The 24,839-nt window shown below is 41.5% G+C and overlaps 1 protein-coding gene across 2 annotated transcripts; it reads right to left on the reverse strand.

Annotated features, from left to right (window-relative positions):
* Positions 1-1,152: 1,152 nt before the first annotated feature.
* Positions 1,153-24,829, reverse strand: CRLS1 (cardiolipin synthase 1). Of its 2 annotated transcripts, none has more exons than XM_037051683.1 (7): positions 24,757-24,829; positions 21,269-21,406; positions 16,180-16,309; positions 7,340-7,425; positions 6,428-6,496; positions 4,615-4,706; positions 1,153-2,442 (listed from the first exon to the last, which is right to left on the reverse strand). In XM_037051683.1, the coding sequence occupies exons 2-7, from the start codon at positions 21,377-21,379 to the stop codon at positions 2,355-2,357; spliced, it is 576 nt and encodes a 191-aa protein (XP_036907578.1). In that variant the 5' UTR covers positions 21,380-21,406; positions 24,757-24,829; the 3' UTR covers positions 1,153-2,354. The 2 variants fall into 2 exon arrangements, with proteins under 2 accessions (XP_036907578.1, XP_036907577.1); XM_037051682.1 differs by having other exon boundaries at positions 24,334-24,776.
* Between the last annotated feature and the right edge of the window lie 10 nt (positions 24,830-24,839).

Consider the following 24,839-nt stretch of genomic DNA (forward strand, 5'->3'; position numbering starts at 1 on the left):
AAACACCCAGAAGTCAAATTTCCTTCTTACAAGGACCCTAGACATTGGACTAAGGCCAACCAAATTCAGTATGACCTTAGTCTACCTAACTGCATTACATCTGCAAAGATCCTATTTCCAAATAAAGTCACATTCAAAGGAGCCAAAGGTTAGAACTTGAACATATCTTTGAGGGAGACACAACTAAACCCACAACAGCATTTATTTCTACTGTAAAAAAAATCTAGTTTCTCTTGTGTCCAGAATGTGCGATAAAAACCCTGCTGCAGAAACTGAGCACATTCAAGTTTGGGCTGAATAACTGAACTGTACTATATATTTTTAGATCTTTGGTTTTGAGAAAAAGCTCCCCCAAACTCTAAAGTGTATGACTAGGTTCATCCCATATGTAATCAAGAGAAACTGGACTGATTTAAAAGATATCTACCAGTTCCCATTAAAAGTTTTAAAAGTGGCACAGCAAAATCCAAAAATGGGATTAATAAGCAAAAAGCCTACTATTGAGACTGAGTCTGCTGTGTGGTGGCCCCAAAATGAATTTCTGCAGTGCACTGAGTCTGCACGTGAACATACACTCACGCCTGCCTAATACAACACACAGAACTGACGTTTTGTAACAGCTCAGTATCAGAAAATCTTAGGAGACTTGGGCCTCTTTTCTAAGGGTTGAGGGGGCTTGAAGGTAAGACCATAATTCTAAAGAGACTCTGAGTCCAACCCTTGAGTCACTCCAAACTGCATCAACACTGCATTGTAAGTAAACGTAGTGAAGTGCAAAATCCTCATGTTTCCCGTAGCCACTGTATTTCAATTCCTCTCTTCTTAGAACACCATTTTTGTGTGCTCACACTTGGCTAGTGCCGAGACACGCTCCATGTGCCTGCTGGGTGGTCCAGACTTCCACCTTCAGCCTCACTGCCTCCCCGGCTAAGACTTAAGTGAGAGATTCCAGAAGAAAAGAACCAGCCACATGCCACCTCTCTCTTCCCTCTCACCGCCCTCCATTCCATTCAATGGCAGTGTCCCTGCCTGCAGGCTTCAATGTGTCCCAAGCCAAGGGTGGCTGAGCAGCTAGTTTGGGAACAAGGAAGCCAGGACCTTGCAACTGAGGGGCACACTGACCCAAGGATGCCACCATGAGACATGAATTTTTCTTATAACTTCCCATTTTAATTAAACACAGGTAAACAGATTGTTTAGATAATCACATTATCTAAGTAATTTCACATTCTACTTGGGTTGGAACCCAACACAACAGGTAGCAACTGACCTCCACTGATACGAGGGAACACCAGCACCAGCCCGTCTCCCTCTTCCTTCTCCCTGTATCTCCTTCTCCTAAACACACTGGTGGGGAGAGGAAGGGCCTTTAAGTCAGACGGTCCCAAACCAATTACTTTTACAATGTAAGTGCAAGTGACATACCCGAACTAACTTTAGGAATCAGAAAATTTACACAATGGATGACTACAATATGTTATACAAACAACCCAAGATGAAGGTACATATTTTCCAGCTTTTTTATTAACATCTCAACAACAAAAAAATTTCCCCAAAGTTTAAAAAACTTGAAAAAATACAGTTTTGTATTATTTACAAACATATAAGTACAGATTCCAATGTCATACAAACATTACGACGACAGAAATGCAGTGGGAAGGCATGATGTAATCCGCTGCCCTTGGATGGTGTAGGCTCATGGATATGTCTTCATATTCCACCTACCTCTGCTACTTGTTATCCTGATACATAAACTATTAGGCACCTGAGAGGTTGGAAGACTACTGAACATGAACTTCAACACCATATACTTTCATCTTTATAACCCCTTTATAAGGTTACTCCATCCGCAACTAAGCTACTTTTATTGTCATTATCCTAAATGATCAAATATTAACCACAGGAACTGTTCATATGTACACCCATTAAATTAAACATAAAATTGTGTAGCCAAATTGTGTAGCCTATATATTTAAATCCAGGAAATTCCCTAGTGCTTTGTGAGCAATCTAAAATTTATTAAAGAGATATTTCCATGCTTTGGACTAGGTTTTAAAAAACATTTTAAAAAAGACTGACAATAATTGGAATTAATTGGTTCCTTACAAGCTAATCAAGAAACTTAAAAAATTCTAAATGATAGTTTTATTTGCATTTAAAATACATTGAAAATTCTGCATATGCCCATGATCAAGCTCATTTTCAATGCCATTACTTCAGTGTTGATGACATGGTTTGTTGTGACAAGTCCTTTTTCAAGCTGAACACCAAGAGGGAGACTTCTGTAGATTTCTCCTGGCCCTGCCACCGATGACGTGTATCGCTTCCTTGCTAATAACCATGATGCACGGCCTTCAACTGTCTTTAATCACCTGAACCGTCTTCCGGCCATAGTGATAGTAACTGTACGCTGATGCAGCCGTGGTGAACGCCGTGCAACACCTTTAATGGAAAGAAAGACAACTCAGGTGTCAGGTCAAAAAATGAGTAACTTGTGCGAATCATGAAAAGTACATTTAAAAGAGTTATTTAAAAAGTAAAAAAGGCTGTAGGTGTAAATTTTGTTACCTACAAGAATGTAAATGCACTGGCTTTTCTTTTAGACTTACTTGAATCAGTAATGCCACACAATGAAGCTAGTTCTTGAGCCCAAGAAAACAATGGTAATACTATGATTGTCGTTTTTGCCCAGACACTACTCCAGGTGTCTTGGTTCTCCTTTTCTGTTCATATCAACCTCACTCTCACAGGAGGAAGGAGCCCCAGAGAAGTTGCTCAGGGGCCCAGAGCCACGTCAGAGCCTGGCCTGGCTTCAACTCTACAGCCATGTGCCTCTGCTACTGTTCACGCTGCTTAGAGTGTTTGACTATTTCCTAAATATCTGAGTCATTTAAAATACATTTCAGTGTTCTTTTCTGACTTTTCCTTAAGTGAACTGTCATATTAACCAGACTCTCTCTTTGAAAATAGATCAGTGGCGCTCAGGCACAGGGCCATTGGGACTTGTTATGTGATCCCAGCGCTGTTTGTGCCAGTTCAGTACTTTACATTCACACATAACCCAATGAAACTCACAAGTAGGAAAAGTTGCTATTTCTGAGAACTAAGTTGGATGCTCTGGAAAGACTCGATAAAAAAGGCAAGGTGCTAAAAAATATTGTCAAAGCAAGCACGTAATATGATTGTCAAAATACTAGAAAATGTTACAAAATCTAGGAAGTTTCTATGTTCGGACTGCTTTGTAAATGTCTTAAAGTCTTAAAGTCACTTTAAAATGAGCAGAACATGAAAATCAGAGAGGCTATATGGATCGTGTTTACTCAAAGGAAAAACAAAAACAAAAAAAAGTCTCCTCTTGCTGAACCTATATTCAAAGAAACGGCAGTGGCCCTGGCTGGGTGGTTCAGTTGACAACTTGAGCACTGTCCCATCTACTTAAAGGCTGCTGGTTCGATCCCCAGTCAGGGCATGTACAGGAGGCAATGGATTGATGTTTCTCATATTGATGCTTCTCTCTGTCTCTGTCTCTCCCCCGCTCTCCCTCCCTCCCTCTATCTCTCTCTGAATTCTTCTCTCTCTTAAAAAAAATTAATAGATAAACATATCCTCAGATGAGGCTTTAAACAATTTTTTTAAAGAAAAGGCACTGGTTCTGTTCAAAAGATGGAGGATGAAGCAGAATAAATGCATGCATATGTGTTTTAGAAAATGTTTAGTGTGTGTACAATTTTTAAAGCTTCATTAGCTTAACTGACTTTGGTTAACCAACCATTTTCTGGCTCAGACTGCGTCAAGCCAAGGGTTTTTTTTTTATTTAATTTATTTATCTTTAGAGAGGAAGGGAAAGAGAGGAGAGAAATATCAATGTATGGTTGCCTCTCGTGAGTCCCCTGTTGGGAACGGGCCTGCAACCCAGGCATGTGCCCTGACTGGGAATCGAACCGCGATCGTGTGGTTCGCAGGCTCATGCTCAATGCACTGAGCTACACCAGCCAGGGCTCCAAGGGTTTTAATTATAGATTAAAAGTGTGCTAAGATGCTGTGCTTCAGTTATCAGTGTGACACACTTGCACTCTGATAAAAGTCTGAATTTGACACATTTTCAGGGCTATAAATAAATAAGGACAATAAAATAAAATTCAAACTTCTTTCTCCAAGTTTTCGTCCCACTGTGGCCCTTTCACAAAGCTGGATGCGCTTTCCCCAGCTGGCTCCCCCACGCCCCTGACCTTGCTCAGGGTCAGTCCTTCACCTAAACGGCCTCCCCTCAGTCTCTCCCTTACAAAATCCACCTAGACCTCATGGTTCAAATGCCAGCTTCCTCCTGGAAGCTGTCCCTCTTCTTCCTACCTGGAAATATCCTTCCTTCCTCCGAAACCCCAGCGTGTTGTCTGGACCTCTCATTCCCTTTAACTTGCATGAGAGCTCCTACAATAGAACTTGGACATCCCAGGTGTGACAGTGAACTTGTTAAGAATGGTACCAACCATAACACCCAGCCTGCAGCTGTGCCCAGCTGGTGCTCAACAGGCATTGCAGGCACACAGTAATTCCAGGACCTCCCAATAGGCCATTTTGCCGACTTTCTCACGGTTAATGATAAATTTAGCTTACCACAGTATCTGAAGATAAATGCTGTCAGCATAATTGAAAACTGGAGCTGCCAAAGAAGCTGCCACCAAGATTAACTGGACTGCTGTGTTTACCTTAAAAAAAAAAGCCATAAATGAACAGTGTCAACGAGGCCCGGCTTCAAGCTCACAAGACAGCATAACAACACACCCACATTATGTTTGATGTTCTAATATTCCTCCCAAACCAGCTGGTATTCACACAGACGGGTGAACTTCACTATCTGGTCCACCTGTCCGCTCTTTACAGTGAGAAGAAGAGCAACTGTCAGAAACTACCCCTATCTAGAATTTCTATAGCAATTTAATATGTTGCAAAGTTCTCTGCCTTTTTTTCCAGCTCATTAAAACATTCCTGTGAATACAGAAATAATTTCATAGATGAAAATCAGTGAAATTAGTTAAGTGACTTGCATGTAATCATAGCAGGTTACAGATCCAAGCCTAGAACCCAGAGGTCCTGGCGCTTCATTCAATGCTATCGCCTGCCTACTTGTCAAACACTAAACTGCATTCATTTCCATGAGAGAGGCGGTCTGGAGGAAGCGAAGTTTCCCCACCCTAAAGGACAGCATGGAGGACAAAGGAAGAAAACAACTGGGAAGACACTGGAGACTCCCTCTACTTATCGTGAGAAGTGTCCTGGGACAGAGGGGTGAAGTGTGAGTCAGTGGGTGCTGTGCCTAGAGAAGCGCTTACATTCTGCCATCCATGCTGCAGCTGAATTACAAGAACTCTACTTCATTTTAAAAATAAATAATAAAAATTGCCTGGAGAACTTTTTGTAAGACCAAGGACTTGAGGCATTTGTCCCTCCATTTTTCAGGCCACTTCCTAACGGTACCAAATTGCTCTACATGATATAAATACAAGTCACCTAAATTTAAAAGAAAAACAAAACCCACATATACAGATAAAGGTCCACCCCAGGCAGTCTGTAAGTTTAAAAAATAACCCCTCTGTCCTGAAAAATGACTGACATCCCTAACCTGTTAAACCTTCCTTACAAAGGACAGGACGCAAGAATGATTAGAGCAAATTTCTTAAGGCTAGCAGAAAACCACAAGTGCCGGGAGAGGCAGTAATAGTGCCCTGTCCGTGTGCAAGCACGGGCACACAGTTATCACCTGAAATGTGCTCAGGAAATAAGGATACACAACTAAGAACAACAGTTGTTTATTCAACTCTGAATAAAAACGTTTTCCCTATCCCTTTGCATGTAATGATCCATCCTGAAGACAAAAGGGCCTTCTATATATTGTAGGGAGGTGGGAACTGAAACCAGAAAGGAACCTTCCCTAAATGATGGCACTATTACCTCATCTTAAAATCTCAGACCACCGACCGAAAACACAGCGCATTACTAAAGATCCAAAAAGCTCTGAAGGCCCTGACCAGTGTGGCTCAGTGGGTTGGGCATCATCCAAAGGGAAAGGTCACCAGTTTGATTCCCGGTCAAACCCAGGGCATATGTCTGGGTTACAGGGTCGGTCCTGTTCGGGGCATATGAGAGAGGCAACCAGCTGATGTCTCTCTCTCACGCTGATGTTTCTCTCCCTCTCTTTCTCACTTACACCGCCCCCCCCACCGCCGCACCTCTTTCTAAAAACAAATAAAATCTTAAAACAAACAAACAAAAATGCAAAAAGCTTTGAGGACAAAGAAAACTGGGTTAATGATCCTACTCTTTACCTGCTATAGTCAATGCATTTAAATCTGTCTCATTTTCAGCCACTCTAGACTGAGATTTATATTCACTGTTATAAGCTTAAAAATGATGCTGTTTTGTCTCTTACCTTGCTAATGAAGGTTGGTTTTAACCTAGCAGTGGCGTAGCAAGGGTTGAAATACTTAGAGAGTGTTCGCTGGCAGAGGACAAAAAGGATAAAATTTATTCAATTTAGCATTCAGTGTAACACGAACATTTTGTTATTGTATGCAGGTTAACAGTTGCTGAGCGCTCACCGCCTGCCTGGCTCTATGCTAGGTCAGCCCCTTATCTGTACCTCCTATTTTCCTAAAGGAGGACCGTCTACATTCTTTATAAGTTATACTATACAGATTACTGAAACAGATTCCAAATACTCATGTTTATTTGTTAATTCCTATACAATTCTAACACAATAGCTATCATAAAGTTTGCCTCATAATTCATTCTACCTAATAAATGCAATAAATCTCCCTTATCATTGTCTTTTATAGGCTAAAAACAACTAGATTGGGAGCCAGAAGATGAGGTCATCACGGTATGCTTAATGGTACCCAAATATCTGTAAAGCTAATAAATACACATGCAAATAAACCATTTCACGCTCATGTAGCTGTGATTTTACAAAACCAGTCTAGATGATCCATAGTAGTGGCTCAATTATATTACACAGCAAAAGGGCTTGGTTCTGCAAAACACTCCTCATTGAGTCTGGATGGGCCTGGCTGGTCTAAGTTGTCTGTATAACAACTGAAAGAATCTGGACTTACCACAAAAACATGCCTGTTTTAAACTTATTATTCATATATTCACTAAACAACTTACTATAGCAAGATGATAATTCATGTGTGCTTCTAAAAATTCTTGGCAAATAGATTAAAAAGAAGAAACTGCCATAAATTATCGCCATAAAGTGAAACTCGGTACACAACAGACTGATTCTTTTTTGCCTTAAGTTCTAAGTAATAATAAAAGAATATTTCCTTTGAAACAAACTCACCGGTGTTGGAAGAGTTCGATATCTGACATAAAAAACAGCAGCAATCAACATTACATCTCTTGAAATTATCATATAAGTAAGTGGAACTGAAAATCAAATACAACACTTTTGATTAGGATTTTAAAAATTACTGAGATCTTACACATAAAGCCTCACTCAGCCTTACCACAATATGGTGTTTCTCATAATTAAAAATTTTCATCTTTTATAAACACCTGTTGAAGGTTTAGGATCCTTAGAGTGAACCAGTGATTTTTACAACCTTGAACTTGCACTCCAACTAAGTGAAGAGCCTATGGCATTCAAAGCCTATTTCTGCCTTTCAGAATGTTGATCTTCTAGGCCTACTTTTGTTTCTTTTTCTTGAATGTTTTAAGCTGCAGTCACTTGTCAGTATCAGCTCTACCCCACTATCTCTTTTTGTTATTTCTCAGCTTTGTGAGTTTGTGGAAAAAAGATCACCACGCTCACTATAGTTACAGAGAATGAAATGGCAAAGAGGTTGGAAAGGATGCAGAACTCAAAACATGCTGGCATCTTAGGGACCTTCGACTGCTTGCTTCTGCATTCCAGACAGCTTAACAAACAGTAAAATTTGCTGCATGTACCACTTGTGGAGAAACAAAATATTTTCATTCTTGTCTGACCAGTTCTTACCCTGGCAATTGCAATTTTTTCCTCCTGCCACTTTCATTCAATGAATTCTCATTAAACACCAATTCAGCCTCTCAATACCTTCTCATTATTCCTAAGACCCTACAGCATGACCCCAGAGTCAGGGCCAGCAGAAGGGGACTGTAGACGGAGGCCCAAGGAGCCCCCACTGCTCCTCTGTCGAGTGAGAATGGGAGGGCAGAGGACTTGTGTCACTTTACACCCTTGGGTGCTGTAAGAAGTCTTAACCGTGAACATGTATCATTTTTATATGAAAAAAATATTTAAAAAGAGGGGCATCCCAAGGCTAAAACTCCGTTCAAAATGTTTTAATGAAAGGATCGTGTACATCCCCTTCCGTAACACTTTCAAACAGCTCTTTTGTGAAATACTTTTGAGGCTGTACTTATGGTCCTTTCTAGTTCTGACATTCTATTGATTCTGCAACTTGAGAAAAATCTAATTAACTACAGATTTAAAATTTAAATCTCTGTGGGTCACAGCTATGATGAACTGTAAATGCTTTTTCTTGGGTTTAGTGCTGGATGACAACACTATTTCAAAGAGAAAATGGTTATCCGCGCAAGTCATGACTTTGGAGCACACAGAAGACACAGCTATGAGTCAAGTAACAGAAGCCAACCTGTCATGATATTTAGGGGCATTTTTGTGCCTGTAAAACACTTTTTACGGCAATCATTAGCTAGCAACACCTAATGGCAATCAGATTTTAAAATGCAGCAAACTCATGCAAATTACATGATGTAAACCTCCATAACTTGAGAAGAAAACAAACATCTATTGATGTATTTCATCACCACAGGAAGGAAAAAGTATGTGACTTAATCCTAAATAAGAGGTTTCTGCAGAAAAGGAGATGATTCAATACACCACAAAGACTGGGGTTCCACTTCTATAAACTACCAAAATTACCACTTATTGAACTTTGATGTAAGTATTTCATACATGTCACTTAATCTATGTAACTACGTGAAATAGGGATCATTATCCCCATTTACAAATATGGAAAGAAGCCCCGGGCAGATCACATAACCTGGCCAACAGTCACCAGCTGGTTAGGACAGCCAGGAATGGACCCTAGGTCTGTGGAACTCACAGCCTATGCTGAGGGCACATCGAGTGCCAACCCAGCAGTGTGACAAACAAGTAGCATCTCTGGACTCAGTTTACCACCTGTTCAGAGTCTGGGGGAGGAACAGAGCGTGAACAAAATCCCGGGTTCCCCAAGCTGATTGTCCGTCATATGATTGCCCTGGGGAGCTTCATAAGCGGCACAGGCGAATGTTCCCTGAGGTCCCCCACAGGCACGGCCAGCCGGGACCCTGCTGCACTAGCTGATGTCCAAGGCCTCTGCCAACTGACAGTATTTATGCCGGCTCGTACTTGGGTTCTCTGGGCAATTCTATCCAGTTCCCTTTCAAGTCTTCTAGGTGACCCTGCTTTCCCTCCTAACCTTCCCTTCCCTTTTTTTCCAGGGCTAAAAGAGCTTTCATGTTGCCTACCAGAGTATGGTAGCATGTTAGTGTGGGCGAGAGGGTGTACCACCTGCCAGGGAATTGCTCCAAGGTTTCCTCCCTAGCTGCTAACTCTGCCTGAAATACAGTTAATGTCTGCAACAAAGAAGTGCAGCAAGGGCAATTTCCTTAGCGTTAAAGGGAAATAATAAAATTATTTGTACATATTAAAAGTGGCCATTATCAACATCATAGGCTATTGCATTGAAAATAATAAATTTAATAACACACAATTCTAGAAATTTATTTAAACCAGCAATGAGAAGCTGCTATAGAGTAAAACCATTATATAGAGTAATAATATAATGATATGACAAGGAATCACTAGTTGGTGAATGTGGCAGAACACACATAAGCAATCAGAAATTACCTGAGATTCACATCCTACACTGTCATAAATGTAACAAATCAAAGAATCTGTTTTTATCCTTCTCTCCTTTTGCAGAGAAAAAACAAGAAAGACTAATATTATCCCAGCTGAGGAAGAAGGCAAATTTCTTATTCTTGAAGAAACAAGGAGCAGTATAAAAAGAATATATGAGAGTGCATTTACGCGTCTCTCTCAGAAACGCATCTAGAATGATAGTAATGAGAGGAAGTCAAGTCACAAAGACAAGAGAATGGTTCTGACTAAGGTTATTAGTGGTAACTGTCTCACTAGAGTGGGGAGAGCTGAAGCCCAGGTTATTCACAAACGATGCTCGTGGAGAAGCAGGCACTCAGCCCCCGCCCTGGCACCCGCCCGACACCGTTCTGCTGGGTTTCAGCACCAAAGCTGTGAGTGTCCACAGCTAAGAGTGGTTTTTACGATTTTAAATGACTGGGGAGGGGGAACCCAAAAGAGTACTATTTCACATTTCACGACACATGGAAATTATATGAAACTCAATTTCTAGTGTCCGTATGCAAAGTTTTTTTGAAACACTGCCACTCTCATTCATTCATGTATTCTCTGTGCAGAGTTTAACGGTTGCAACAAAGACCACCTGGCCCACCAAGCCCCAAATATTATTATACGGCCCTTTACAGAAAAGGTTTGCCAGCCACTGTCCTACCTGTGACCTCTGAACACAGGACTCACTGGGGTAGAGAGGGATTATGTGAAAATCGACATTCTGAAAACTGAGACTCCCACCCCAAGCTTCCTCCCACAGCTTTGCTCTAAAACACTGGAAGCAAGAAGAGGTCTTCTCTACAAAAGAGACGTACAGTTACTGAGAGTTCAGGGCCATGGCTGGTCCTGCCTTTCACCCTAGAGAAAAACACACTACCCAACAAATTCCACCAAGGCCCAGAGAGCTCCATTAACATTTTATGCTTCCCTAAAATATAAGCAGGCAGCTAAGGATCACCAAACATTTCAGAAAGTCTCCATTACAAAATAAAGACCAAAACAAACAAACAAAAAAAAATGGAATTTGAAAGAAATAGATAATATTGGGGGGGGGGGAATGAAAAAAAATCCTTAAAAGTAAAAACACATGCCACTTAAAGACAAACAGGCTCTGCCACTTAAAGACAGAAAGGCTCTGAAAAATGCATTGTTAGGTGGTCCCACTGCTGTACGAATGTCACTGAGTGCACCTACATGTACCTATGATGCAGCAACTACACACCTGGGCTACGTGGCAGAGCCTACTGCTCCTAGGCTACACATCTGTACAGCAGGTTATCACACAAAGCGACACAAGATTAAATCACACACAAGAGAACGAGGCAAATGCGAGACGTAGGAAGCACAAGACGCTGCCAGCATAACATGGCTAATGCTCTACAGCAAACTTTTTGTGTAAATCCTCAACCAAGGATATGTTTTAATGATTTCAGAGAGAGAGAGAGAGGAATGGGGGGGGGGGGAAGAGTGGGGAGTGGAAGAGGAAGAAGGAGAAAGGGAGGAACAAAAAAACACCAACATGGAAGAGAAACACCAATGGGTTGTCTCCCACACGCGCCCAGACCCTGGATCAAACCTGCAGCCTTCTGGTGCACAGGACGACATTCAAACCAACTGAGCCACCCGACCAGTGCCAAACTTTTCTTTCTAACACGTAGAAAGAGTATACTCTCAAATAAGAATAAAAACATAGAACGGTAAATACATAAACCAGTAACACAGTCATTTTTATCAAGCATTATGTACTGTATACAACTGTACGTGCTACACTCATGACAGGCAGCACAGTATGTCTGTTCACACCAGCGTCCCCACGAACACATGAGCAGTGTGCTGCTCTATGACGTAACAGTGGCTTCAACATCGCTAGGTGATGGCAAGTTTTAGCCATTATAATCTTGCATGGGACCACCATCATGCAAGTGACTGACAAAAACAGTCATGTGTATGTCAGTTTATGCGGAGCATGACTATATAAATAGGATAGACAGGTAAGTTGAAGACACCCTGAATGATACTATGTATCTAGGAAATTTTATTTTAAAAAACCAGGTTTTTGAAAAAGGAGCATGGAACAAGAGCTCTTAGAAATTAAAATGTCCATGGCATAATTATCAAAGACATGGCAGTTTTCAGAACCGGAGCATGAGTTTTCAGATCGAAGGGGACTACTTAATACCCAGCACAACGAAAGACTCACAACAAATTCAAGGAGGATCTGGAGCATAAACCACTGTAAAATTTCAGGACTACAAGGATGATGAAAAAATCCTGGGCTGAGCTTCCACTGATTTCTGACTAGGTAATTCAAAACAATCCTCCTGCTAAGACAACTAAAGAAGAACATAAAAAAAATATCTTGAGAGTAAAAAGCTCACAAGAGGCTAAGAAAGTGTCAGGCTAATGCTTGTTTAAGAGGAAGAACTCAAAAAAAATAAGATTACACACTCAAAGCCACCATGCCTACCTACTCCTCAGAAGTAGGATATAAAGCTGAATGGAATTTCTGGTAGCCTCATAGGGCCTGGGAGAGAGCAGTCACAGCCTAGAGCCCTCAGGGCTGGGATCTGAGAAACCACCTCCTGGCTCTGGAACCTGAAGGGCTGTCCCACGGGACTGGGAGAGGCGATGGTCCTGAGGCTTTACAAGATTGTCTCACCATCTGACCATTCAGGTGGTCCCAGCTTCTTCGCATTCATAGCACCCAGACCTGAACAAAGTCTCTTCTCAAAGAGTGAGGAAAATACTCTTTCCTACACATAAAAATGTTACTCCAAATTATTTTTCAAACATTAATACAATATCTAAACAGTCAAAAAATATCTTTGGTCAAAAGACCTTCTCTTGAAAGATAGGAGTTTAGAATTATAAGAGTCTATAAAGCAACTAAATTTATTATGTTCAAAGGGATATAAACACAAAGAGTTCAGCTGAAAACTAAAAACTAGATGATTGTAAGTTTGAAGAATAAAATAGAATTTCCATAACTAAAAAATACAATGAGAGAAATAAACTTGGCACAGCTGAAGAGAGAACTGGCAAACTGAATAAGCAAGTGCACTGGTCAGCACCCAAAATGGGGCCTGGAAAGATGAACATGAGGCAATGCACAGGAAAGATGCTAAGACACTTAAAAGATACTGTGAAAAAGTTTGAATAGGTACGCTGCGGTTCCAAAAGAACAGAAAAATAGGCAATAGCATATCTAAAGAGTAAGGCTAAGAATTTCTTAGAACTGATTAATGATATCAATCCACAAATTAAAAAGCCCAGTAAATCCCAAGCATGATAAATTTAAAAAACTCATACTCAGAAATATTATTGTGAAATTGTAGAAAAGCAAAGGCAAATAAGAAATCTTAAAAGCATTCAAAGTAAAAATATTCCCTTCAAAAAAGACATGGACGGGCAGTGTTCTCACTACCAAGAACAGAAACAAAAAAAATAACTAAGTACATTAAATGTGCTGACAGAAAATAACTACCAGCCCTGGCTGGTGTAGCTCAGTGGATTGAGCACGGGCCTGTGAAGCAAAGAGTTGCCGGTTCGATTCCCAGTCAGGGCACATGCCTGGGTTGCAGGCCAGGTTCCCAGTAGGGGTCATGTGAGAGGCAACCACACATTAATGTTTCTCTCCCACTCTTTCTCCTTCCCTTCCCCTCTCTCTAAAAATAAATAAATGAAATATTATTTTAAAAAGAAAGAAAATAACTACCAACCTAAAACTGTATACTCAGCAAAAATATCCTTCAAGAATAAAAGCAAAAACAGACAGAAAATAAACAAATTCTACATGATACCACTTTTACATGGAAACTAAAATAATGACCTCAGAGACGGAAACAGAGTAGGTGCCAGAGAGTGGAGGGAAGGAGAAACAGGGAGAGGCTAGAAATGGGACAAATTTTCAGTTTTAAGATGAATACGACTGGCCGGGGTGGCTCCGTTGGTTGGGCATCGTTCCACAAAGGGAAAGATGAATATGGTCTAATAATGTACAACGTAGTGATTATAATAAAAATACATAAAATAAACACTGCTAAGAGGTTCACTTAAAAGTGTCAGGAGGCCCTTAAGGAAGCCGGGCCTGTGCACACCTTGTGCCTCAGTTCTCAGGACTAATAAATTGCTGTATCTGTTGCTAAATTCAGCTCAAGGCCCAACAATAAACGTCTGGGAATAACAACTGCCAAATGGATGCATGTGAACTTTATCCACTTCGCTGTAGTTTTTGCATATCAGAACTAACCAATCCCTGCTCAACAACGCAGGATATTTCACTCGCGTGGAAGAATTACATTTTGTGGTTTTTGCTTCTACAAACCCTGCCTTTCTCTGCTGTCTCCAGGGTGCAGTTTGGGTTGCTGTCTGGATCTGTGTCTTTTAAGATGCCAAATAAACTTTTAGTTTTATAGTATCAAATATTTATTGGTTAACAAGGACTACTGTTAATAACACTTTATTATTTTAATTGAAATTTGCTTAGAACATAAATTTTCTCACACACAAAAAAGGCAAGATAGAAATATTTTCAGAGAAATAAAGACAATAATGCACTGTCAGTAGATCTGTATGAAAAGAATTTCTAAAGATATACTTTAGACCAAAAAAAAAAAAAAAAAAGATTCCGGATGGAAGGTTTGAAATACTCCAACAATGTAAACCAAAAAAGTAAACCATAAACCATCTTTATGGTCTGGCTGTTGTGGCTCAGTGGATTGATTGCAGGCCTGTGAACCACATGGTCACCAGTTTGATTCCCAGTCAAGCCGGGTTTGCAGGCCAGGTCCCCAGTAGGGGGCGCACGAGAGGCAACCACACATTGATGTTTCCCTCTCTCTCTTTCGCCTTACCTTCCCCTCTCTCTGAATACAAATAAATAAAACCTGTATTTTAAAAAATCGAAATAAACACTGATTTTTTTTAAACAATAGTATCATGTGAATTTAAGAAATATATAAAATTAAGGTATGACAACAATAATCTGCATCAAAATTACAACTAAAATATAGAACCACCATCACTCAGAACTGTCGGAAATCGTGTTGGGCAAGAGACCAACAGCCACCTATGTTGGTCTCACACACTGATGTTTTTCTCCCTCTCTTTCTCCCTCCCCTCCTCTCTCTCTAAAAATAAATAAAATCTTTTAAAAAGTAATAACAATGTCAACTGAATTCTCCTTAGTTCTCTCCCCCCAAGTTATCTGTATTTATTAGAATGAGACCAGCCCTGCCCCCTTCAATCCCACCAATCATATATGAACACAAAAAGAAGCATAAATATAAACATTACTCCAGTTCATCTTTTAATTTAGTACGAGAACTTCAAAGCCTGAAGACAGAGGAGGAGAAAAATGTCGAGAGGATTCTATAGTAGAAACTTCTTCCTCTCAAATGTCAATAATACATGCTATTTCCTGAGATACCATGTAGCAGCTTCTTTGTTCTCAGATACTATTTTAAACTCTTGCAAACAGTTTAAGCTGAACCAAGGGGGAGAAACTAAGAGAGGTAAAAATGAACCACCAGAAAAGCACATGCAAAGCAAAAGATCATACAATTCTGTTAGGAGTATTCATAATGTAATATACTAACTAATATGCATGATCTGAAATTGCATAAGTGTCTAATTAATAAAAGTGTGAAATATTAGATATCTTCAAGGTTTCAGAGTTCTAATTTATTATGATTAAATTTTACTTAGGAAAACTTTAAATTGCTTTCAAAAAGCTAGTCACTAAAAACATAACAGTTTCAAAACATTCTAGAGTAATATGAATTGGCACTGTGAAATAATATTTGCTCAATTTTAACTTTAAACAATCTTACTAAATGAATTCTACTAGTATAATAAGGACATAAATTTTAAAGTAAAACAAATAGCTTTATAAGCCAAACGGTTCAACAGTTTAAAATTAAGAAAACAGTTTGAAGTTGAAAAAATGGTTTTTTGGAACAAATACCCTACAAGAAATCCTAAACTGACTTACATCATTCTTCCCTGTGCTATAAAGCAGTACACATGGCGGCCCTGGCCCGTGTGGCTCAGTTGGTTGGAGCACCGTCCAGTAAACTGAAAGGTCATGGGTTTAACTCCTGGTCAGGGCACACGCCTGCGTTGCAGGTTCCACACCCAGGCAGGGCTTGTACAAGAATCAACCAATTGCTTCTCTCCCCCTCTCTCCCTCCCTTCCCCCCTAAGCATGTCCTCAGGTGAGGATTAAATATAAAAAGTACACACGTCAGCATTCTTACCTGGAATAAGATCTGCATAGGTCAAGCTAACATATAAGATACTGATAAGTATTTTATCAGCAAGTGGATCAAGAGCACTTCCCAAAGCTGATTTTTGACTGGCCCAGTTTCGAGCAATAAATCCATCCAACTGAAAATAGAAGTTGTTTGTTTTTTTAAATAAATGTCACAATAGGTACAGAGTAGATATCTTGAAGAGATACCAGAATAGCAACTATACTTTTATAAAATGTAAATAAAATCTTTCTTTCTTACCCCCAAACCTTATTCTTCCACTGGTAAATACTTAGCTTTTATATTATCAACTGGCCTGAAAATACTATCACTTTTCTAAGGTTCTTTTCTTTTTCAAAGCCTTCCAGTATTTCTCAGTGTTTTCACAATGCCCCTTAGTGGGATGAACCCAGACACATATTTTGAGATGTAGAACCCCGCCCCCCAAACTCACAGAAAGCATGACTGACAGAGCATGGACTAGAAGGCCCCTCCGGAGCCTTGGGCTGAGGCTGCTTTCACTTGCACAGACGCCCCTTTAACTGTGAGACTTGCTCTTACCTATTTTTCTGGTATCATCCAACTGCCTCAGTTTTAATTATTTTCAGGGTTTTTGTTTGTTTGTTTAGTGCCACTGTTGAGTTCATATCTGGCTGCATTTGCATGACCTATATTTGAATAAACTCAATCCTCTATGCCTGGCCTTCTTAAAATCTCTGATATGAAAATTACTTATTCACTATTCTTGCAAACATATTATATTTTCAGCAGAGACCATACCTGGTTGCCACTGGGCCAAATGGGGTCTGCAGGCTGGTTTTGTATGACCTGCCCAAAAGCTTTTATAAATATGAATTAGTTGCCAATATTTAATATTCAAAGTCTTACCACAAAAGTTCAGATCTCCAGGCCCACCCTGGGGCCACACAAAGAACTGAAACCAAGTGTGCCTATCCCCACTAAACAAGGTAGATATTTTCTTGTTTTCCAAGTCTCTACTTGGCTTTTACTGATTTTATTTAACTTGAAGCTTCAAAAATTTTCTAGCCCTATTTCCAAGGAAAAATATCAAATTAATTTAGATGTAATTTAACATGGTATATCTTGTAGGAAAAGTCCTCCGTATCTTAAGTATTCCAGTGAGTTAGAGGAGACGGCAGCAACACAGGACAACGGTTAAGAACTTGCTTTCTGCAACCGAACGTAACTGGTTAAAGTCCTGGCTCCCCCCACTTACTGTGTGACCTTGGGCAAATTATCTGGCTTCACTAAGCCTCAGTTTCCTCATGTGTAAAACAGAAACAGATTTACATACCTCAAAGGCTTGGTTGTCTTCAGCAATCAACATTTAGTAAATCCTCCAAGAAAGCAGTAACTAAATAGTATTACCACAACTGAAATAACCTATTTAATTCTTACCCAGACTAGATGTAAAACTAGCTAACGGGAGACTAGATGTAAAACTAGCTTCTAGAAGTTGGGGGCTGGGAGGCTGGGAATATTCAGTTTTCAGTTCAGCTTCTGACCTCAGGGAACCTCAGCTCCCATTTTTTTTTTTTTTACCATCATCACCCTCTCATCCTCACTGTTCCTCCACCCAAGTTGGATTCCAAGGTCATCGGTATCATCCCAGCTCTGCAAACTGGGATGTTCGCATCTGTAATTCCCTACTCCTCTCCGCCTTAATCGTGCTTAATCCTGTACTCCAGCCAGGCCTGCTCCCAAGTAGCTGAACAGTGATCAAAAAACACACACAGCCCCACCCGTGTGGCTCAGTTGGTTGGAGCAGTGTCCCATAACCAAAAGGTTGCAGGTTCGATTCCTGGTCAGGGCACACACCTAGATTATGGGTTTGATCCCTAATCCAGACATGTATGATCCCTGGTCTGGGGGCATAAAGGAGGCAACCAATCCATGCTCTGCTCTTGCATCCATGTTTCTCTCTCCCCCTTCCCCTCTCTCTAAAAATAATGAGAAAATGTCCTCAGGTGAGAATAAAAACAAACAAACAAACAAACATAAATAGGCTGATTGACCCCACTTCAAATTCATGACCACCAGATCTCCTGTGGGCACTTAGTATTCCCTGGCCACACCAGACCTGCTTACGTTCTTTTCACACTGTCTTCTCTCACCTCAAACCAACTCCATTCCTTCCAAAACCTCTCACTCTACCTCATGGCAATGTCTACATCTTCCATGAAGCATAGAAACAGACTGCCAGCACTTCCTCCTATTCCCACCTCCAAACCCACCACCTACAGGAATCCACTCATTCTCTCTGCCTTCCCTGATCCCAGGTCCTCTCGCCTTCTGTGAATTGTCTTTCTTCTTCTCCACCTTCCCTGCATCACCAATCTCTCCCGTCCTACCCTATCATTAATTAGTTAATTAAGAATAAAAATGTCCCCAGTATATATATCCTTAAAACCATTCTTCCTGGACCCCATTTCTTCATTACCCTATAAAGCAGGGCTTCCTCACAGTGATGTCTACTGTCATCACCACTTCATAACCTCCTCTGTCCCCACCCTCTGTGGATCGTACTCATAAAGGTCACCAATAAAGTCCATTTTTCGGTGACATGACAGCAACATAATTGAAGCACTTTCTTCACCTAACTTCTGGGACACTTCACTGCCTAATATGCTCCCTTTCTCACCAGCTGCCTCTTCTCAGTGTCACTTTTTCGTTCCTTTTCCATTGCACTACTTACTGCTCATTCCTCTGACCCCTTCTCTTATCACAGCCTATACTGACTTTGCCCAGACCTGACTACCTATATGCTGATAACTCTCAAATCTATCTCCAACCATGACTTCTTTCAACTCCACAGTACACCATTCACCCACCCCATTGATAACTCTACGTGAAAGGGCACAACAGCCCTGGGTGGTATGGCTCAGTCTGTTGAAGCATCATCCCATAAATCATAAGGTCACAGGTTTGATTCCCAGTCAGGGCACATGCCTGGGTTGTAAATTCTGTCCCCCGGTCAGTGTACGGAGGCAACTGATCAATATTTCTCTCTCCCCCCCGCCCCACTCCTCCACTGCTTCCTCTCTCTCCGAAATCAGTAAATATACCCTCAAGTGAAGACTTAAAAAAAGGCATAATAGTTCTTGGTATATTCCACAAACTCTGCCCTACTCAGAGTGTTACTAATCCCAGAAAATGTTAATTTCCATGTACCTGCTTGTTGAAAAGAAAAAAAGTAACAACCTACCAATCACACTTAACTCTTTTTTCTGACCCCACATATCCAATCCATCAATGTATCATCAACTCTATCTTCAAAACAGATCTCAAACCCATTCACTTCTCTTCCCTTGCAAACTCCCACCTCAGTCCAAATGACCAATCCCCTCTAGATTATTGGAAGCCTCCTAACCAGCCTCTCTGCATCCACACTCACCTTCCAATAATCCACTCCCCAAAACAACGTAAATCAGGCCTTCTCATTCCACCGATTAAACCTTTCATGAAGCCATGAATCCAATGGCTGCTGGGCAGCCATTCTGGAGGCATCAAAACCTCCATGGAATAAATGTAAATTATAATGCTAGTTAACGCAGGCTTCCAAATACAGTTTTATATATGAAAATGTACATGAGGCTCTTCCCTTTCAGTGGATATTGCAATCTCATGTGGCAGCTAAAGAAATCTACAAACAAAAAAAAGATCAAATCCAGTAGATGAACAGATTTTGTCTATTCAAAACAAAAATTCTGTTGTTAGTATAAGAAGCCTTAGACAGGCTTGGAGACCATATTGATAATAAGCAGAGGCCTTCAGGCTTCAGAAATAAAAGCAAGGACAAAAGAAAGGAGAGACTGTGAGACTGGAGGGAAGCTGTGACAAACAGGACCTAAAACTGAAAACCAGAGGTGGCAGCCATTCTGCACTGTCTGATGCATCTTTGGAAATGCCAGACACTGATGCAAATGCCTTTGTTTATCCTGCAAAATCTTCAGCCAGTTCCACATTGCTCACCAGCTACTGGTGGGTGGAATTTTGTTTCTATGAACCTCAAGACAATAACTGATGTTACAATGAAAGATGCTGTAAAACTTTTATTAATTGGAAATTAGTTTCTCTTCATTCTCATTAAATATTGAGCAAAGCTTTTCAAACAAACCACCAAACCATTACTGTCTGTCGTGGGCGGTCGTATGGATCTCGGCCAGCCCCATACAATACACTGTACCTATTTCTACGTGCTAACTTTGCCCAGATTTTAAGTTTTTCCTTTACCTTTTCCCTGCTTCCCTCAACTGTAGGACCTGTAGTTTTATAAGGCATCTCGAATCCCTTGTGAAACAAGGTAGGAGATGAAAACAAAGTATGTCGTATAGGATGGTGGGTGGTCAGTCCATGAAAGCCTATGTAACACATAATGTAGTCTCCTGTTATAAAATTATTTTCCAAGTTCTAATTGGAGGTAGCCAAATCCTGCCCTCTACACCCCAAGTAACACAGCGGGGCCGAGGAGCAGTCCTTTCCTTTGTCCGTCTGCTGGGGGAACAGAAGGTGGGACGCCTAATGCCCACCTAGGGCAGGGTCTCCTGCCGAGTAGTGAGAAGAGTTTGAAGCAGGGATCACAGGCCAGACCTGTGTGTGTGTGTGTGTGTGGGGGGGGGGGGGTTGCAGTGGCCTCTACAAGCTCCCTGATCTCAACAACTAGCCCACTGTTTCCCTGTCCACCAGTAACAACCAATTCTCACTAAAGATCCAAGTTATTTCTATCACAATGAACAAAAAAATAGTCTCACAGATTCTTTCCTTTATTTCTATCTCTAATGCAAGTACTTGGCTCTTTGGAAATTTCGAAGTGTTTTTCTATTATGAAGACGTTAAAAATCAAGAGTAAAAAGCTCCCTCTCCTATGCCTTCCTTCATACAACCTTCACTAGTTTCCTTAGATCATATAAAGAGTAAGAGTCCCACGTGATGCTAAGGACAAGTCCTTACACAAAGTGCCAGGTGAAGTTCATCCTGAGGATTTCCTTCCGAGGAAGAGCCGACTACAGTCTGCTATTTCCATGTAGTAGAAACTCTGGGCTGTGGACAGGAAGCAAGTGACTTTGTAACTTACCAGATCAGTGAGTCCAGCTAAAGCAAACACTCCTAGTGCTATACTAAAATCTTCTTCAATAATCAAATAGCCCAAAACTGGGGCCAAGCCAATTCTCGTCATTGACAACATATTTGGGATTGTCCACGGGTTTTCATACTGAAACACAAAGAAAACAAAAATTTCAATTAAATTCATCATTTAAATAACTGTATACATTAGAAAAATACACGGAAGGGTCAGAAGCTACATATACTTTATTTTATTTATTTATTTTAATTGTTGGTCAAGTACAGTTTTCTGTCTTTTACTCCCAGCCCAGCCCACCCACCCAGCTCTCCCCAACATACTTTAAATTTAGTACTTCAAACTGAGTTTTTAAATTCTGTTCTCATAGACATCACTCTAAAGCTGTCAGGAATGCCAACTGGTGGCTCAGTGGGTTGAGTGTTGTCCTGCAAACCGAAAGACTGCCGGTTTGATTCCCACCAGTGTGCATGACTGGGCTGCAGGCCAGGTGCCTGGCTGGGGGTGTGCAAGAGGCAACCGACCAGTTTGTCTCTGGCACATGGATGTGTCTATCCCTTTCTCCCTCCCTTCCGCTGTCTCTAAAAATAAATAAACAAAATATGTTTAGAAAATAAAAATAAAATTGTCAAGGATACAGAAGACGAGTTGTGTACCTAAAGGTAGGCTAAAGAGTCTTCTATTTCTGAGTTTTCTTCCTCAAGAGAGAAAGAACACGCCTTATCTACCATATAAATCATGCTTTTAATATATGGCCTCACCGTTAAAATCCAAAACTTTAAACACTGCTTTTAAAAGGGAAACTTCAAAGGGATGTCAGTGTTGAAAAATGTCAGAAAAAAAGCCATTCTGACATGCTCTGGCATTCTGGCTTAAAAACATTTATTGAAAATAACCTCCCTCACTCCTCTGGTACCCATCAAAAGAATACCAAATGCCACCCAGTGTCTGTTAACACGAATGAAGAGGAGGACAAAACAGTTAATTCCTTAACCTCACTACTAAACTGGAGAATTGCTGGAAGAAAATGGAACTAAGAATAGGGATTGAGATCCTTAGGAAATAAAGAGAAATTTGGAAAACTCAAAATAGCCACAGAAATGTTAAGATCCCCAATTAGAAACCCCTGTGGGAGCTTTATGATTCCTTGAAACTTCGTCTGGAGCCAAGCTGTTTTAAGCTGACTCTAAGAAAAGGGCTTCTTGGCAGCTGCTCTGAAGAACATTCCTTGCTTGGCAAACCATGTTTTGTGAGAGGATATTTCAACTCTAAAAAGCCTCAGCCTAATGCCTCTAAGACACCTTGCACGACAGGATACAGAAATAATATCAAGAAAATATCTCTCCCTAAGGCCTGGATTTCCCACCCCACCCCCCCCCACCCCCGCTGTGACAAGGCTGCCAATTCTACCCAAGGAACTATCTCATAAGATTAACCCTAGTTAATTACTTAACTGTTAACCAATTTGCCTTAACATTTATCTTGGTTTTTTTAAGTGATCGTTTCCATTTCTAAAGACATCTTTCAAAATTCCACGAACCATCCTGTAAGAGAGTTCAGACTAAGTTTCTGCTTTAAAACGGAACCTGGCATGAAATGTGCATCTCAGCCTGGCAGGAAATGGGGTTATTAGGCTCAGGTGGCAGAATACTGTCCTTGAAAGGCACAGAAAAACTTCAACTTCTCCTGGAAACAATCACCATACAAGAAGCAATACAAATCTCTACCCAGGGACCTTTTATTGAAAACAGACCACATTATATCATTACCGGTAAATGGAAACATTCTTGGAATATGTTCCAAATTCAAGTTCAAAGGTCAGAGTGTTTCAGAGAAAAAGAGTAAATCTGTTGACCATACTGTGATACAAAATTAGTCAAACACCCAGTCAATGTTATAACTGGTGGGGATGGGGGAGGGGGCGTTGATAGTTCATGATTTAGAAAAAGGAATAACAAAGAAAAGGGTCAGAATAAAGCAGCCCAAAATTAATCTCAGATATTCCTGGGACAAAATCAAAGGCAAAGCTGCAAACAGCCAGATCATTTCATTTGGTGAATTAATAAACCAGGTTGAAGGCAGTGAAAGGGGTTCTTTTTAACGCCACACAAACTATGTAACAGTTAAAATCAAGTTACCTCCTTCATTTATAATCATTAAATTTGTAAATTTCTAAAGTAAAGACACCTTATCTCAGATTACCCAACCAAATAACCTGTGGCATACTCGACCAACTACCGCCGTTCTGGGAAGGGCTTCAGCGAGCATAGGCAACCTCAGAGCGTCCAGCCTTCAAACCCTGACATGCTTTAGCTATCAGAGATGCCGAGAGCCCTGCCAGGATGTGACCACCTCAACCCATGCTGCACAACTGCTAAAGGCAGTACTGGGGCGCACTGAAGACATAACAATTGAAGATGTAATAATTGCATGAGGCTTGCTAACGTGACATCAAAAGCTATCCTACATTCATGCTCTGGTGTCTTCTACTTGGGCAGTATTTCAACAGGTACGTAGACAAATAGTTCCCTCCGTTACCTCAAGAGAGTGCTATTTTTTTTTTTTTTTGTAATTAGAGGTCAGTCTTTCAACTAAGACTTAAACTATATAATTATCACTCATTTTACAGTATGTAAGGTTGCCAGAGGCCAAACTATAGTGAACGAAACCTGCACGAGCAAACAGAAAGGCCTGTATGCCCTTCTGAAGGTTCCCACACTTTCCCCCAACACTGGGGATTCCCTTCATTAAATTACGACCGCTGAGGGCTATTTTTACCAATGCAATATCAGGGCCGGTCCAGCAACCAAAGCGGATAGAAGCGGGGGTTGAGGAGTCTAACCTGACTACGGAGACCGAAGGTGGACACTGTTAGTACCTCTGAAATTCATCCCACCCGGATAACCTGCCTGTTACTTCTCTTCAGAAAACGGTTTCCAAGTTGTGAAACCCAAACGATCGACCAGGACCAATCAAAGCACGTTATCAGCGTCCAGGACTGAGCCCCCCACAGGGCCCGCGACCCTGACCCAGCGTTGCCCCTTCTCTTCCGTACGTACCAGGCTGGCGGCGCTCCCTACGCCCCACCGGCTGCCCGGGGCCTCGGCGGCGGCACCCTCTCGGGCCGCGGGCCCGGGGGCCGCCTTGCCCGCGCCCGAACAGTGGCTCCGCGGGACTGCCCCAGGCAGCCACTGGCCGAACGCGGCCGGGCGCAACCACCCGCGTTCCGCCAGGCAGCCCAGGCAGATAGGTGCGGGCGGCAGCAGGGCCCCGAGGGCGCGCCCCTTGCCCGGCCGCACTCCCGGCGCCCAAGCGGCTCCGCGCAGGGCACCCCACGAGCCACGCGCCACGCGCGAAGCTAGCATGGCCCTGCGGCCGCGCTGCGGCAATGAAGGCAGCAAGAGTTTAGCAGCCTAAGGCACCGGCGAGCCACTTCTCCATCGACTGCCCCGAGCCTCCGAGGACCTCGGACGCTTCCATACTTGTTTTTAAACCCCAGCACGCTGCTCTTATACAGGTGGCTTGCAGCCGCCAAGGGCGGACGGACGACTTCGCGACGCTTTTG

Source organism: Sturnira hondurensis, unplaced genomic scaffold (assembly GCF_014824575.4).
Source record: "Sturnira hondurensis isolate 20B ecotype Veracruz unplaced genomic scaffold, ASM1482457v3 Scaffold0007401, whole genome shotgun sequence".
NCBI classification, from domain to species: Eukaryota; Metazoa; Chordata; class Mammalia; order Chiroptera; family Phyllostomidae; genus Sturnira; species Sturnira hondurensis.